We start from the raw sequence: 16,462 nt of genomic DNA on the forward strand, positions 1-16,462 counted from the left end.
AGGAAAAGATGAGAAGATCTCTTTTCTAATATAAGTGTGTGTATATATATTAGTATTCAGCAATTTGGTGAATTTGGCTGTCATCTAGTTTTGTCCTAATAGTGGCCGTTGATTAAAATAATTTATCTGGCTCCTGAATATAGTTACTCCTATCCACATTGGCCCAATTGCTGCTTGTCCCTTTTGGTGTGGTGGGAGCAATAATTATATCTCACGCAAGTAATGGCCAATGTAATTCATGTGCTCAAATCCTCCTCAGTGCATGCTGGCTAACTCATCCTCAAGGAATTATATTCTGATATCTCCACCCCACCCACCCCCGGAAAAAAAGTACTTTAAGGCTTGAAGTCTTCCCAGTTTCCTTCCACTCTCTTCAGTTCCAGTACTTTGGCCTGTCATGCCTGAATATAGGAAGGCATCCTGTACAATCAGCTACCATTCCTGCTTGCATCCAATGGAAAGCTGGTGCCTGTCACCGCTGGAGGAAGTGTTGCCTGCCCTACCTTGGAGACACCTCCACCTGCATGACTTTTGGGCCTGTGCCTGACAAGGGCTGTACCTGCCACCTCCAGGAAGCAATGCTTTCAGGCCTCACGCCCAGGCCCAGATTTAAAAAATGACACAACTTTGGACCCTTCGCTTCATCATTGCTGCTGCTGTTGCTGCTGTGAGAAGAAGGGCAGAAGGATTCAGCTCATACAGAAAGAGCTTAGTCCAACTTGAGGCATCCATCCTTCGGAACGGATGCAGATTCTGATAGAGATGGGGGGTGGGGTTAGATGGTGCAGAGCCTGGGCTGGTCTTCATTTCTCCTTTCTCCATCTCTGCGTTGGAGAAAAGAGAAATCATGCACTGAATTCTCTTGAAGAAGAGCTTCCTAGTGTGATGGTGGAAGCCATGAGATCAGTAGAGGCTGGTGGCTCCAATGTCAGTGGGGCTATGAATCCACTGGGGGTTTCAGTCAGAGCCCCAGCAGAACTATCCAAGGTGCTGAACCTGATGAGCTATTTATCCAAGGTGCTGAACCTGAGCCCTAAAATAGGTTCAAGGCCTTGGATAGCTCCATTAGAGTTTTGACTGAGACCCTGAGCAGATTCACAGCCCCATTGACATCGGAGCCACCAGCCTCTACTGCTCAGAATGGAGACGAGGCAACTGTTCAAAGCTGATTCCTATGACTTGATTTCTGAAGCAAGGATGGGGAGAGATTAATAAAGATGACTGGCTAATTCAGGGCTGTGTCCTTTCTGTGTCATTCCAAGACCCCTCTCCTTTGTAGCATTACTGAGCCAAGTATTTCACAAGTATCCGCCATGCATTTGCTTTCTTTTTCCTAGGTGTAGAACCTGGCATTCATCCCTATTCAATTTCATTCTGTTGTTTTCCACCAGTGCTCCAGGCTATCAAGATCACCTCGAATTCTGTCCCTGTCTCCCAAGGTATTAGCTATCCCACCCAATTTTGTGTCATCTGCAAATTTCATAAGCATCTCCCCAAAACGTTGAAGAGTTCTGGGCCCAGGAGTGAGGCCTGTGGTACCCCTCCACTATCTCCTCCTCCACTTTCCTGCAGAAGGTCCCAGGTTCACTCCATGGCATTATTCTCCCCACTTCCCCGCCGCTACAACGGCATGCTCCTCAGCTTAGGGCGTTGACCGTTAGTCCCGCAGTTCAGCCCTGGAATATGGAGCCGTCCCGCAGACGCTATTTTGCGCCTCGCCCTATAGCGGTGGAAGGGCGGCGCCTGCGAGCTGCTCGCTCTTCCGTAGCTCGCAGCCCGGGCGAGCCCTGCCCGCCTGGAGCCAACTTCCTTGTCCACGGCTAGGGCGGTGGCTGCTCGGGCCTGACAAGCGAGTCGCTATTGGTCCTGCCCTCCACCAGGCCAGGAGAGGAACCGGTTGGGAGACTTCGCTGCGAACCAAAGGGCGGCGGAAGAGCGTCTCGCAGTGCTGCCTCCGGTGCGCTTCTGGCAACTTAAGGGAGCCGCTCATCTGGTCAGAAGCGCAGCTGCTAGGAAGGTATTTGACGGCGCGGCGCCTGGGCTGCTCGCTCGGCGTTTCTTCCTCTCCGCGTTGGAGAAAAATCTCCTTTCTCGCGGGGTGGCGGATGGCCAGCTGTTAAAAGCTTGATTGTTTGGAAACGGGAGTGGTGGGAGATTAACAATCATGGGGGAGGGACAGAGCATTCTTGACATAAAGAAGGTCCCTGGTAGGACGAGGAAAGAACCCTGCCTGAAACTCCGGAGGGCCGCTGCCAGTCAGTATCGACAATACTGGGCTAGGCGGACCAATGGTCTGACTCGGTTTAAGGCAGCTTCCTGTGGCCACCCGGTCGCGTTCTTCTGGCTAAGGTTGCCGGCAGCGTCTTTGGGGCAGAGGGCTGCTATTCCTTTAATAAGAAGCATGGAGCCAGACCGTTAGACGATCTCGCTGAGTTTTGCTTATGCTGCCTGGCAGCAGTGCTGCTGTTTTTCCCTCAGGGTTCCCAACTTTCCCAGACCTGCCTGGAGAGAATAATGCAAGAGGGATTGAATCTGGGACCTTCTGCATGCAAATCATGATCAGTGGCCCCGTCCATAGAAAAATGATTTCTGCCAGTGTGCTTTAGGGAGAGGGATGCGTACCTGTTGGGTGCACTTTTTCCTTGTCATACACAGGTATCAAAGGCACAGAAATTTCTGTCAGGAATGAAGTTGGCAACTGATGTTTTGTGTTTCGCACAGTGGCATAGTTGCAGTTAATAATGGATCTCCCCACCCCACCCTCCAGCCTATCCTCCTTCCTGGCAGTGTGCTGTATTTGGGGGGGGGGGGGAGCATATGATCTGCTCTAGTGATTGTGACATTTACATATATCATTGCCATAGTTAAACCACTCTCAACACGGAGTGTGAGAGAGCACCTACTTATATGTTTATGAGTTTATTATGTAGCACTCCTTCTGCCGAAGTTGAATTATTGGCTTCCAAATTGCAAATATGCCCCCTTTTCAGATATGGCCAGTTGGATGGTAGAGGTTGCAAATGCTTTTTTAAGAAGGGCTGTGTGTCCCAATTCCTTTAAAAGAAAATGTGTTCAGACCACTTCTAGTCATTGGTTTCCACCACTCCAGATCACTATTGGCCAGTCTCCAGTTTTTTGTTTCTTAGCAAAATCCTAGGATAAGTGGGAAAAAAATGAAATTCAGGCTTCTGGGTTCAGGTCAGAAATAGCCTTGGTCGCCTTGGTGAATGACCTATGCCATCAAGTAGACAACGGAGAGTCCCTGTTGGTTCTGCTGGATCCCTCAATAGCAATTGATAGCATTGACCATGGTGGCCTTCTGGGGAGTTTGGCCAGTGTAGGACTGGGGGCACTGATTTTCAGTAGTTCTGGGGGCTGCCCATATGATGTTGGGTTGCCACTGTCTTAAGAAAAACTTGAGCCTTCACTGCAGTGGTGGCTAGTCCCAACACAGAGGGAGGACATGGGGTTTCCAACAGCCATTGGCCTACTGGGCCTGCTCTCTGCCCGGGTGGATGATGACAAATCAGGGGGTGCCATCTGTCCAGGAACGCCTCCGCCATCACTTCGGGGGGGGATGTCTGGGTAAGTCTCTGACTTTTTTTAATTCACAGCTTCACAGGAATGCTCTGCAATGGCTGCAAGATGGTTGCTGCATTGTATAACCAACACAGCACCACTGTGCACCTACCACAGACTTTTTAGGCAACCCCCTGGTCTTACCTAGCTGAATATTCCCAGAAAGTGGTGCTGAGGTCTTATAGCTTGACTCCTTGGACACTGATCTATGGGTTTCCCCCAGGTTTTATGGCATCTACATGAAGCTGCCAAGGAAAGCCATGTGGACTTTTGAGATTGGGTCCCATCACTATGCTAATGATACCCAGCTCCAGCTCTCTTTTTCAACTGAAGCCTAGATGGTTGTGGAAGACATTACGGTGGTGCTATCGATCTGCACAGTCCCTGATAGAGTTGTACGCCCTCTGGTCAGATTCGCAGCTTGGAGGTGCTTCCAGACCCAACATTGCTCCTGGTGATTAGATGGCTGGGAGCACCTTAGCCCAGCTTCAGCTGGTGTGCCATCTGCACCCCTTCCTGGAGAAGGCAGATCTCACCACAGCAACCCATGCTGTAATCATCTCCATTTTAGGCAACTGCAATGCATTGTTCATGGGAGTATCCCTGAAGAGTGTTTGGAAACTGCAGCTGGTGCCAAATTGCTTTCTGGAATGGGCTTTCTGACCATGTTGCACCAGTCTTATACCAACGGCACTGGCTTTCAGTTTGTTTCCAAGCTCAGTTCAAAGTGATGCTTCTTACCAGTAAAGCCCCAAATGTCTTGAGGCCAGGGTACTTGAGAAACTGCCTCCTCTCAAAGGAACCGGCCCATAGTTTAGTATCTGCTTCAGAGTCCCTGTTGTATATCTCATCAAGAAAAGAGTTTTGGCTGCTGGGAATACAAGACAAAGAATCCAGTCAATGGTGGCAGCCTGATAGTGGAACTCTCAAGGGATTGATCTTCTTGTTTAGTTTTAGATGGGCTGTTAGATCTTTTTTGTTTCACACCCTTTTTGAAGGATTTTAATGTGATTTATTTTATCCCACTGCTTTTAAAGTTGTTGTATTATTTGTTTGTTTCTTATTCTTTGCTATGAGGATGTTTTTAAAGCCCTTTCTGGGTTGAAAGGTAACTCCTAACTTTGTAAATTGTTTTCAGTCTTTCAGATTTTCACCATGGAACAACTGGCTAAGGCAAACATACATTTTGGTCTGGACCTCTTCCAAAAATTGAATGAAGCCAACCCAACAGGCAATATCTTCTTTTCCCCATTTAGCATATCCTCTGCATTCGCCATGCTCTCATTAGGGGCCAGAGCGAACACAGCAACCGAACTCTCAAAGGTCAGACAGTCTGTTCTCTTAATTTTGGTGCTGAATTCTGTGTAAATTGTTAGAGGGCTATCCTAGGATTCCAAGGACTGTAGGACTTTTCAGATCCCCCTCCCAAAGGCATAGACACTGCTACAATTTTGGGAGGGGGGCTACACGATCTGATCCCTCCTTCCCCACCCCCTCTCAGCAACCGTGGAAAGAATTGTGACACCTGCTTTCCAAGGTCTCAAAAACAGCCTCAGAAGACCTTGGAGAAGTTAGAGAGGGGTCATTCCAGTGGGCCAGGAGGAGAAAGGAGAGGCCCAGATATTAGAAATCTGATGGCCTCCCCAGTCCTGCCACCACCAAGTGCGCTTCTCCTAGAGGCCTCAAAAGTCCATCTAGAGGCAAAAGGAAAATGAGGAGGATGGAGAGGTTTAAATTGCCCCCGTTCTCCTGCCCTGTTGGCAAAAACCAAGCAGTGGTTTGGATACTTGGAAGCCCCCGAGCTCAGAGGCTTCTGTTTAATGGGGTGCAACCTTTAAGGAGATTCAGTTGCCAATCTTTTTAAACTCTTATATTTAAAATATCTCACTGGCTATGAGAAGCTTTTTATTGGGATTAAACAATGCATTAAATGCTGTTAAGATTATTGCAATGTATAGTCCCAGTTTCAAGGGAGTGGTTTTGTCATTATTGAATTATGATGGTGACGCAGTTACACAATAAAGCAAATTGACCTTCCTTCCATGGCTTAGACTTTGCACGAAAGTTTATTAGGTTTGCATACCATCACATCAAACTGCCAACCCATGTGGAATCCACTGATGGCAGAAAAGGCAAGGATATAAAGGGAGAGAAAAATATATAATTCTGCACTAAAAATGCTGTGAATGAATTCTTTATTCCCTACACCCACAAAGTCAACCCTACCTAGGGCCAATTCACAGTGCTGACTACTTTTATGCAATCTGTTTACATAAGCACACGTAGAAAAATCTTGGTGCCAACCAGGCTGCATATGACGGACTCTCTATCCATTTGTATCATCGCAACTGTGAACTGCCCAGAGGTCTTTGGCTATTGGGCTGTATAAAAATGTAATAAATACATAAATAAAACTAGCAGTGCAAGCCAGTTCCTATTGTGCCTGTGAACCAGAACAAAGAACTGCTTGCACAACGGGGATTTCCTGATTCTACAAGCAACCCCAAATGAGAGAGAGAGAGAATTGTTCCAGATTGGGGCAGATCAACAGATTTGGCAGACTTACTCTGATCTGGAAATGAGCACTTCCGATCATTTCCAAGGCTCCTTTTAGAACTGTAAGATCCCTGTCGCACAAGCAGTCCCTCCCGCTGGCACAAAAGAAAAAGTGGAACCACAGCAGTACTATAGCTTCATATGCTTCTGTACCTTGTAGGCTTATAGCCAGGCTTCTCATGACTGGGCAGTTTGGTTTGGAAATCAATGTGAATCAGCTTGTTTGATAACATATAAAAGCTTTTTAATAAAATAAGCTGGAATTGCAATGAAACGCCATATATTTAAACATACAAATCCCATGTGCTCACTGTCCAGAAGAGGACCAAAAGCCGGAGCAAGTTTTCTACTAATTTATTCATTGAGGCTACAACTGCACGTTACATATATTTTTGTTTCAGTGTTTTGATAAATTCACTGCATGGCGGCACAGGATGAGGGGAATGCTCATTCTGAACACAGTGCACGTTAAAAAAAAGAGAGGCTTATGTCTCCACTCGCTGGCCATGTTCCAAGTGAAATGAATGCAGCAGCGTCTTCTCTGACTGTGGCCTACCAGGCGGCAAACATGATGAACTGCAGCCTTCCCATTTCTGAAGTGTTATTACAGATGTACAAAATTATACATGGTGTGGATAGGGAGACCTGTCCCTCCCTCCCCCACTCTCTCTCTGTCATTACAGTAGAACGCAGGGTCATCCTATGAAGCTGATTGGCGATTCAGGACAGATGAAAGGAATTACTTCTTCATATAGCGCATAGTTAAACTATGGAATTTGCTACCACAAGATGTAGTGATGGCCACCAATTTGGATAGCTTTAAAAGGGGGTTAGGCAATAGTTTCTAGTCCTGATGGGCAGTATGCTACCTCCAGTATCTGAGGTAGTTGGCCCATGTACACCAGTTAATGGGGAACATGGGCAGGAGGGTGAAGTTGCACTAATGTTCTGCTTGTGGGTCCCTAGTCAACAACTGGTTGGCTACTGTGTGAATATTGTAATATTGTATTGTGTGACAAAGGGGGGGAATAAAGAAAATGCAATCTAAAAATGATATAATACAAACTAAGTTATATAATAGGCAAAGCTGACTAAGTGTACACAAGGTAATTACACAGGCACACAGACAATATGTTAATGGATGTGTATACCACCCCAACCTAACAAAAAGCACGAGTGATAGTATACAAAGATAAAGATTCACAGGAATCCATTTTCAATCTTGTATTACCATGCACACAGCTTCTTCAGAAAGGCAGTATTTCATGTGTACAAAGTCATTAACACCACTAATGAGCAAACGCTGTGGAAACAAAGATAAGGTGAACACTTAGGAAATCTCTTCAACCCAGAAAATCTTATTAATTCTCCCTGAGGGAAGATGTAATTTGTCAGGTTGTATTATATCATTTTTAATTGTATTTGTTTCCTTATTTGCCCACCACTTTTTCATAGAATCATAGAATAGCAGAGTTGGAAGGGGCCTACAAGGCCATCGAGTCCAGCCCCCTGCTCAATGCAGGAATCCACCCTAAAACATCCCTGACAGATGGTTGTCCAGCTGCCTCTTGAAAGCCTCTAGTGTGGGAGAGACCACTTCTATACCGCCCAAGAGCCGGAGCTCTCTGGGCAGTTCACAAGAATTAAAAACTTTCAAAGTATAAAGTATTTGAAGAGTGCTATCATGTCTCCCCTCAATCTTCTCTTCTCCAGGCTAAACATGCCCAGTTCTTTCAGTCTCTCTTCATAGGGCTTTGTTTCCAGACCCCTGATCATCCTGGTTACCCTCCTCTGAACGCGCTCCAGCTTGTCTGCGTCCTTCTTGAATTGTGGAGCCCAGAACTGGATGCAATACTCTTTTGTCACCTATTACAACATTGCTTTTCCTTACTTTTGTGCAGTTGTATGCTTTTTAGCCTTTTTTGTGGGAGGGTGGGTGGGGGTCTGATCCAGCATGGCTCTTGTTTTGTTCTTTTTATTGTGGAGTTACTTAATAAATCAATTTTTCTAGTTGATCATAGGGGTGATTGATTAAGCCACTTCTTTTTTTCTTCTGTTTTCATGCAGACATTTCACTTTGATGCTGTTGAAGATCTTCATTCACGATTTCAGGCACTCAGTACTGATGTTAAAAGGTGTGATGCGTCCTATGTACTGAAACTTGCTAATAGGCTGTATGGAGAAAATACCTATTCCTTTTTGCAAGTAAGTTGATTGCGAAGATATAAAAGAAATTTGAAAACTTACCTGTTTATTGAAAACACTTTTTAAAACTTAGCAGGGTTATTGGTCCACAATGTAACAATGCATTGCGCCTATTCAGATGACACTTCAGGCTCTGCGGTTAGCAAAACTGTGGTTCTCTGGGGTTAGCACTAACCGCAAGCCATTGCTGCTTCACACAACACTTTAAGCCCGGGCTACAGCCGCTAACCCTACTGCAGACAGTCCGACTGTGGTTAGTGAATGAGCAGGGTTTAACAAAACGCATTGCCCAAATCACCTTAAACCCTGCTGCTTAACCAAAATCCTTAACCAGCAGCATTTAAGTTGTCTTCTGAACATTCCCATTGAATATTCACACATATACATTCATATACACACATACACATTGGTGCATCTTGTAGGATGTCGTTATTTTGGTGCAAGCTTTATTGTGTTTGGCAGACATTCTTGCATAAATCTAAACTATCTGATAATACTTACAATAAACTTTCCCCTGCAAAGAATTATACCCAAAGTTTAAGTTCAGTAATAAGTAAACATTATGCAGATCAATCCTTCAAATCACATAGATCCTTTTATCTGTGTTGAAGCAGTATTTATAGAGAGCGCTTTCTCAAATGATTCACTTCAGATGGTGTGGGAAACAGATCTAGGAGTTCATATAGAGGAGACAAATTGGAATGCATTGTGGAACAGGTGTCCATTTAAAACAATATCAATTAAAAATAAGGAATTATTGTTAAGAATAACCCACAAATGGTATCTCACACCTAGGAAAATATCAATTATGAGCCCAGAGACATCCCCAGAATGTTGGAGGGGATGCTCAGGCACAGGAACATATATACATATGTGGTGGTCTTGCCCTAAGGTAAATATTTTCTGGACATCAGTGTTCCAAGAGATTAGTTCAATAACCAGACAATGGGTTCACTGATCTACACTCCTAGCCTTCTTAAATTTATATATAGGATTAGATAGTAACCTGCTAAGTAAGGAATTAATAAGTCTTCTGTTATTAGCGACAAGATGGTTGATAGCCAAGTATTGGAAATATGGTAAAGGAATCTATATCAATAACTGTCAACAGAGAGTATGGCAGATTGCTCTCTTAGAAAAACTGACTCAAAAATTAAGGATAGAATGAGGACAATTAAGGGAAGTCAAATTTGAAGGGGTATGGAGGAAATTTACCAATTTCGTGAATAAAGGAGAAGATGGGAGAATGCCTCCATCAGCATACAGAGTTATGGAGAGCACAGGGTTAAAGAATGGAAGCCCTGTTCTATATAAAGATGAAAGAAAATATGGTCTGCAAAAGTGTGATCCAGGGTTTATGAGGGGGGAAGTAAGGAAACAAAATGTCTTTAGTAAGTTAATGATTAATAGTATTAAATCTAGGTGGGAACTTGTGCCAAAATTGAATGAATATGTATGATGTAATACTTGACTTATGTAAGCAGAACCAAATTATTATTATTATTATTATTATTATTATTATTATTATTATTAAAAAAGCATTATGCCTTCTCTTTGGCTAAACTATCTGGGCATTTCCTACAGGGCTATGTTTTTACAGAACAAAAACCAAACCTTTTGGTGGTTTTTCAGTGCTTCTTACCTGTTACATGTGTTATGGGAGAACTGATATTCTGGAGAATTTACCTTTACATGGATTGAAGAATACTGCAAACAAAATTACTGCTGACAGCCAAGAATGGGGAGATTCATAGGGTGTGTAATCTACAAGGGGAGGGTGACTGGATGTTTTTATTGTACGTTGGTAACATTCCCCCATGATTTCTCCAGGATTTCTTGACTAGCACTCAGAAGCTGTATGGAGCTGAGCTATCCTCAGTGGATTTTCTAAATGCCTCAGATGAAGCACGAAAACAAATTAACCAGTGGGTTGAGAAACAGACTGAAGGTGAGATGTTCCAGGCAAACTAATATCTCATTTTTCAGATCTTTTAGTAAGAACTACTGGAAACTTTTTTCTCACCTTGACTGTATTACATTTCTAGTCAGTCTCTTCTGCTGCATTTCCAGTATGAATTGCAGGAAGAATAACAAAAAATACTATCTAATAACATTTTTCATTCTCTCATGTGGTAATTTTATTTTAAGTAAGAGTACATTTAGCTATGTCATAAAAGTTCAGTGGTGGTAACATCTTGATGAATATAATTTAGGCTCCATCTTATGCCCAAATACATGAAGCTGAACCATATTGAACACAATGCAACCATGTTGTGTTTAAAGATGGATAGGACTGCCCTGCAAATACCATAAAGTGAAAAAGCAGTGTCAGGCTGGCTAATGTGGGAAACTAAATGTTGAACTAAATTCGATCTAGTAAGGCAGTTCTTATTACACTCTTATTTAACTCTAGCCACCAAAAATCTAGAAAATTAGAAAGATCATATAACTCCTTTGCACTGAAAGATATCTAACACGGGAGTTAAACAGATAGTCATGCAAAACATTTATGCAGTTCAAGATAATGGTTGAGGTTGTATATTCCCTATCAACAGTGCAATGTAGCTGGAAATATGCATCCTCATATATACTGCATAGCAGAGAATACCCCCCAACCTTTTTATAACTGGGTGCACATTTGGAAAGTTGAGAAACTGCTGTGGGCATCACCAAAAATGACTAATCAGAGCAACATCATGTTGGTGACCACCTTAGATTGCATCTGACTCAGCAAAAGCTTTTGTTTCATGTCTATCGGACCCTGCAGTGTCACTTTAATAAGAGTTTGTCTAATTAGGGTAATTGTTGGTGGTATAAAACAGCTAATGGTTGTTTTAAACATATGATTTGGCAATAAATGCATAAATCCCATTTTACAAAATTATTGTAAAAGAACAAACTGGTCATAGTACATTTGCACTAAATGCTCACTGTTCTTATAATGTTATACATGACTTGACTCATGTATAGATAATGAACTCTGTAACTTTTCTTTCAAGGTAAAATCCCTGAGTTGTTATCTGAAGGTTCAGTTAATGAACTAACCAAACTGGTTCTGGTCAACGCCATCTATTTTAAAGGCAGTTGGGAAGAGAAATTTCAGGAGGCAGACACGGAGGATTTGCCTTTTAGACTCAACAAGGTAATTGCAGCCTTTTTACTACAGTATTGTTCCTGCATTGGCAGGTTGTACAAGGTCGACTTTAGGGGTATGTGGATAATTGTTAAATTAGCATTCCGTTTTGACAAACACTAAAAACAACTGAGCACCATCCAGGTATAGTGGTACTTTAAAAAGAGGTTTTGTGCACATGACTAGATTTCCCAAAATGTGGATGGGGCACCTCTGAATTCAATGTGCGTATATGGAGGTAAACTTTCCCCTATCAAATTCAAATAATTTTTCAGTTTTGAAACATTTTATTGAATTTATTGGACTGGTTTTCTGTTCTATTGCTTGAAGGAGAACAGCTGAAAAGGATAGAACACGTTTGTTTTAATATTCGCTTGCATATTTTCTGCCTTTAGACAACAAAGAGTATGTTATACATTTTAATTGATTGTTTGTTAATGGCTTTATAAGGCTAGAATCATAGGTGCACTTACCTCGTAATAAGTCCCACTTAATTCAGCTGACTTCTCATCTGAATGGGATTGTTTTATAATGTTACAAGCCATGGCTTGTTACTGTAGTTTCTCTCCATGCATTGCCTCTCTTCTACTAACCATTTGTACCTTCCCCCTGAGAGCAGCCTCTGTATGTAATGTTGCCAAATGGTCTTCGAACTTGAGATGCAGCCACTGTGTGAAGAATTTACCTTCTCAACTATTATGACAGCTATTTGTATATTGGCACATATAGCAGTCAGGGAGTGAGGAAAACCTTTATTGTGAACGCAAGAGATTATTGTTCAGCAGTAGCTAGCTGCACAGTCTTCTACGTTATTCCAGACATCTAACTTAATCAAGCGCTTAAATGTTAAGTCCTTAACATTTAATGTGCATAAATTAAACATTTAAGAAGCTTTAAATTACATTCCATATTTACATGCTTATTGCTATATATTTTTAAAACTATTCAGAAGGAAAAGAAGAATGTGAAAATGATGTTCATGAAAAAGAAGTTTCCTTTTCGGTACATCCATGAATGTAAGTGCCGTGTGCTGGAACTTCCTTACAAGGGAAAAGAACTTAGCATGATAATCCTCCTGCCTGATGACATTGAGGATAATTCCACTGGCCTGGAACAGGTGATTATGTTTACTTCTCCCTCATCTTATAAATACTTCTATATTCTCACATACTAAACTGATATGACACACTGTATTTGCAATAGTGCAGCTCATAGGATCACTGTGTGTGCATGGTTGATACTGAGAATCATAGGAGCACTTCTAGGTAACATGTGCTGTGACATGTTCTGTACAACAATGTTGCTCTTCTGAAGCAGGGGCTGCATTGTCTAGAGGTGGAGGCAGAATACAGGCTCTCCTTCCAGAACAAGCTCTTTAGAGAGAGCCCTAGTTGAGTCCTTATGCCACATCTATCCCAGGAGGCAATGAGTCTCCAAGACCTAGGGAAGGGAGATCTCTTTTCCATCTCAGCTACCTGAAATCGATTTTAACTGGAGATGCAAGGGTCTAAACAAGTGATTCTTGCATGAAAGGCATGTGCTATGCTTCCTCTAGCACAGTGAAATCAAGCTAACTACTTTAATAGACCTTGTCCAAGACATAGACCGTGTCTTCCAGTCCTACAGTGGCCCCGTTCAGACAACATGCAAAACCATGCTGCTTAATCACAAAATGGTTAACAGACTGCATTGCATTCCATTAACCATTTTGTGGTTAAGCAGCATGGTTTAGTGTGTCGTCTGAAAGGGGCCTCTGTCACACAAATCAGTGAGTTCTCGCTTTTGTTAATGAATTAGAAATATTTATGCTAGAATAACAGAACTAATTCATTCTCTCTCTTTTTGTAATTCTAGTTGGAGAAGCAGCTCACCTTAGAAAAGCTTCAAGAATGGACACATCCAGGGAAGATGTATTCAAACAATGATGTGTACGTGCATCTGCCTAAATTTAAGCTTGAAGAGACTTATGATCTTAAATCTCATTTAGTTGCACTGGGAGTGATGGATGTCTTTGATAGTGGCAAGGCCGATTTGTCTGGAATGTCAGGTGCCCAAGACCTCCACGTGTCCAAAATTGTTCACAAGTCATTTATAGAAGTGAATGAAGAGGGCACAGAAGCAGCAGCAGCAACAGCAATGATAGCTATGCTCTGTAGTATTCCTAGGGAAGAGGATTTCAATGCTGACCATCCCTTCCTGTTTTTAATCCGTCATAACCCTACGCAAAGCATATTTTTCTTTGGCAGATTTGCTTCTCCGTGAAAACTAAAATGAATCTCAGGAACACATACCAGCCATTACAGCGACTCCCATCAAGCACAATGTTGTTTCTTTCCCTGTTTGGGAAAAAGCTGTTGTGGGAGAAAACTGGTTCCTGGGACAGAAAGCTTTGAAGATGCTTTAACTAAATCTCTGATTTGATTTCCCTCCTGGATTCTCTTGTACTGCTTTGCTAGTTCTATCAGTGTTTTAAACCGAAATGCTACTGTACACTCTTTCTTCTAAAATCATTCAGATATTGATTGTTTTAATAAACTTTGCTATTTGAAGAAATGCTTCTGCAAGGCAGAACATTGAATAATTTAAGGCAATTATTTGACATTCACTGTGGTGTAGTATGATTTCTTCTGCTGCTCATTTTTCTTTAGTAATTCATTGGTAACCAAAACCAGAACTTCTAGCAATTCATTAGTAATGGAAACAGTAACCATTCCTGAAACAAGAATGTGATTACTGGTCTCTGCTTTTCAGCAAGGCTGTGGTTTCTGATATTACTACCATACCATCCTTGAAGTACTGGTAAAAGATCAAACCATGCAGAACTCTATCCAGGTGGAAAGCCTGTCTGCGTAGTCATTGACTGTGTATCCCTTCTTCTCCCTGCCCAGGTTCTCCTTCCACTAAAGGTAGGTTGAACCTTCTGGGCCAGTTGGTTGGTTGGTTGGTTTTAACCATTCATTGGGAAAGGGGTGAAATGACAGAAGTTTCAATGGCATTTGGGGGGCTGGGGATTTGATGCTTGCCTTAACTTTACAAGGTGGCTATTGTGTGAGTGTTTTCTTGCTTTGAACAACAACAAAAACACCTTATGTGGTGGTGTGAAGCTCTCCAACCACAACCTCCCAGCTAGACTGCTTGTCCTGGAATGTCTATAGCAATGACAGAAGTAAGGCAAACACATAGCCTGCTACCCCCTGAAGTCTTTACTGACATTTTTGTTTCCCATTTGTATTTTCAAACGTGGGCAGGGTTTTAATATAGCCTGGTTCTCAGCAAGTATTTTCCAGCTCTGCTGCTGTATGCAAAGTCGATAAGAGGGGTGGTAGATGGTCATTCTAAGGACCAAATTCATAGGAACAGTTTTCCAAAATACCCAGAAGATCTTTGTAACCCGCACACCCCACAATTGCCATCTCCCTAGCTTTCCAAAATCCAAAGCTGCAGATAGTGATGTTTTAGCAGTAGCTGGTACAATGGGTACCCCTGGGTGGAATACTCTTTCCAATGACAAGGAGGTCTTTCAGATGGGGGAGGGGGAATTGTTTTTCCTTACCATTGCTCTGCTTCCTGCTTCTCTTGCACATTTAAAATGAGCAAAATTACATGGGAAGAGAGCAGTGCCCACATGGCCTGGAACCTCTCAGCCCATACATTTTAATAGGACAATGCCCTCTAGTCTGCATTTTATAGTGCAACTTTGACTGCACATTGCAGCAAATCCCAGCATATTTCAGAAGAATCGGGGTTTCTGAAGTTTATTTTTTTATGGAAGAACTGGGAATAGGAGTGAGAGGTGCGCAGGAGGCTCACATCGTCATCAAAATGTCACACAAACATCCGTGAGTGGCCAGCCACAAACGTGCTATAAATTGCACCTTTAAAGACGCCCAAGGTTTCCTGCCATCGTTGCAGACTATATCTCCGAGGAGAAAGACCGGGAATAACTTTTCTCTGTTAATACGTTCAATAACTGGGTGACTTCTCCAGAAAGCCAAAATGGTGTTGCATTGGTGGCTCATTTACCTCTCACATTGTGGGAAGAAGAAAGAAACAATCACGGTAAAAACAGATACATTTATTTTGGTTTTTGACACTGATTGTGGACTGCATAAAGTGGACTGCATAAAGTTCCTAGCAAAGCATGAGCTGCATCTCCACTAACTAATCTGTAAGATGCTGATGGTAGTGGTGAAGACAGTTCGTTGCCCTTTTCCAGCACACAGTGGTGAAGGGAAGGCAAGTGCGGCTGCAAGGCGCCTCCCGGCGCAAAAGCGCCTCCGGAAAGCCCGGGGCCTGCTACTCTCAGACGTGAACTACGAAGCTACCCAACCACCCACCCCACTCTCCGGGCTGCATCTCTCCAAGGGCGGCGCCTGAGGAGCGGCCTTCTGTCGCCGCTGGAGGGAGCGCCGTCCGCTTCCAAGCCACGCCTAGAGCCGCCTCCTTCTTAGGCTCGACTGGGGCGGCGGCTGCGCCTCCCAGACAGCGACTTGCCCTTGGTCCTCTCGCTCACCAAGCCAGGAGAAGGGAGCAGTTTGGGTCCGTCGCTCAATCATCGCGGAGAGCCAGCGGGCGGCGTTTTCGTCTGCGAGCGGCAAATTGCCTCGCGTGCGCCCTGCCCGCTTCGAACGCCTTGGGCCAGCTGTTCAGAAGGGCCGCCTAGAGAAGGTATTTGATGGCGCCGCGCCTGGGCTGCTCTCTCGACGTTTCTCCTCTCCGCCGTGGGAGAAGGAACTCGCGTGGAAGACCTGCTGCCACTTTCTCGCGGGGTGGGAGGACAGCTGTTCAAAACGGATTCTTGGAAAACGGGCGTGGAGGGAGGTGAGCAAAAGTCACCAGCTACTTCAAGGGTTGTGTCCTACTGGCTGAGGTTGCCCGCAGCGCCTTTGGGGTAGAGGGATGTTATTGTCCCGTGGTTTTTCCTTTCCTTCCCAGCTTTGCCGGAGGAGAATAGATTCTTGCCACTGAAGTTCGTGCCTGGAAGGAGTT

At 43.5% G+C, this 16,462-nt stretch overlaps 1 protein-coding gene across 1 annotated transcript; it reads left to right on the top strand.

The window, feature by feature from the left end:
- The first annotated feature begins 1,824 nt into the window (after positions 1 to 1,824).
- On the top strand, positions 1,825 to 14,026 carry LOC134401390 (leukocyte elastase inhibitor-like). Its single transcript, XM_063130283.1, has 7 exons — positions 1,825 to 2,017; positions 4,718 to 4,902; positions 8,203 to 8,340; positions 10,171 to 10,288; positions 11,340 to 11,482; positions 12,423 to 12,590; positions 13,328 to 14,026. The coding sequence occupies exons 2-7, from the start codon at positions 4,735 to 4,737 to the stop codon at positions 13,733 to 13,735; spliced, it is 1,143 nt and encodes a 380-aa protein (XP_062986353.1). The 5' UTR covers positions 1,825 to 2,017; positions 4,718 to 4,734; the 3' UTR covers positions 13,736 to 14,026.
- The last annotated feature ends 2,436 nt before the right edge of the window (positions 14,027 to 16,462 follow it).

The sequence above is a fragment of the Elgaria multicarinata genome, chromosome 7 (assembly GCF_023053635.1).
Source record: "Elgaria multicarinata webbii isolate HBS135686 ecotype San Diego chromosome 7, rElgMul1.1.pri, whole genome shotgun sequence".
Lineage (NCBI taxonomy): Eukaryota > Metazoa > Chordata > Lepidosauria > Squamata > Anguidae > Elgaria > Elgaria multicarinata.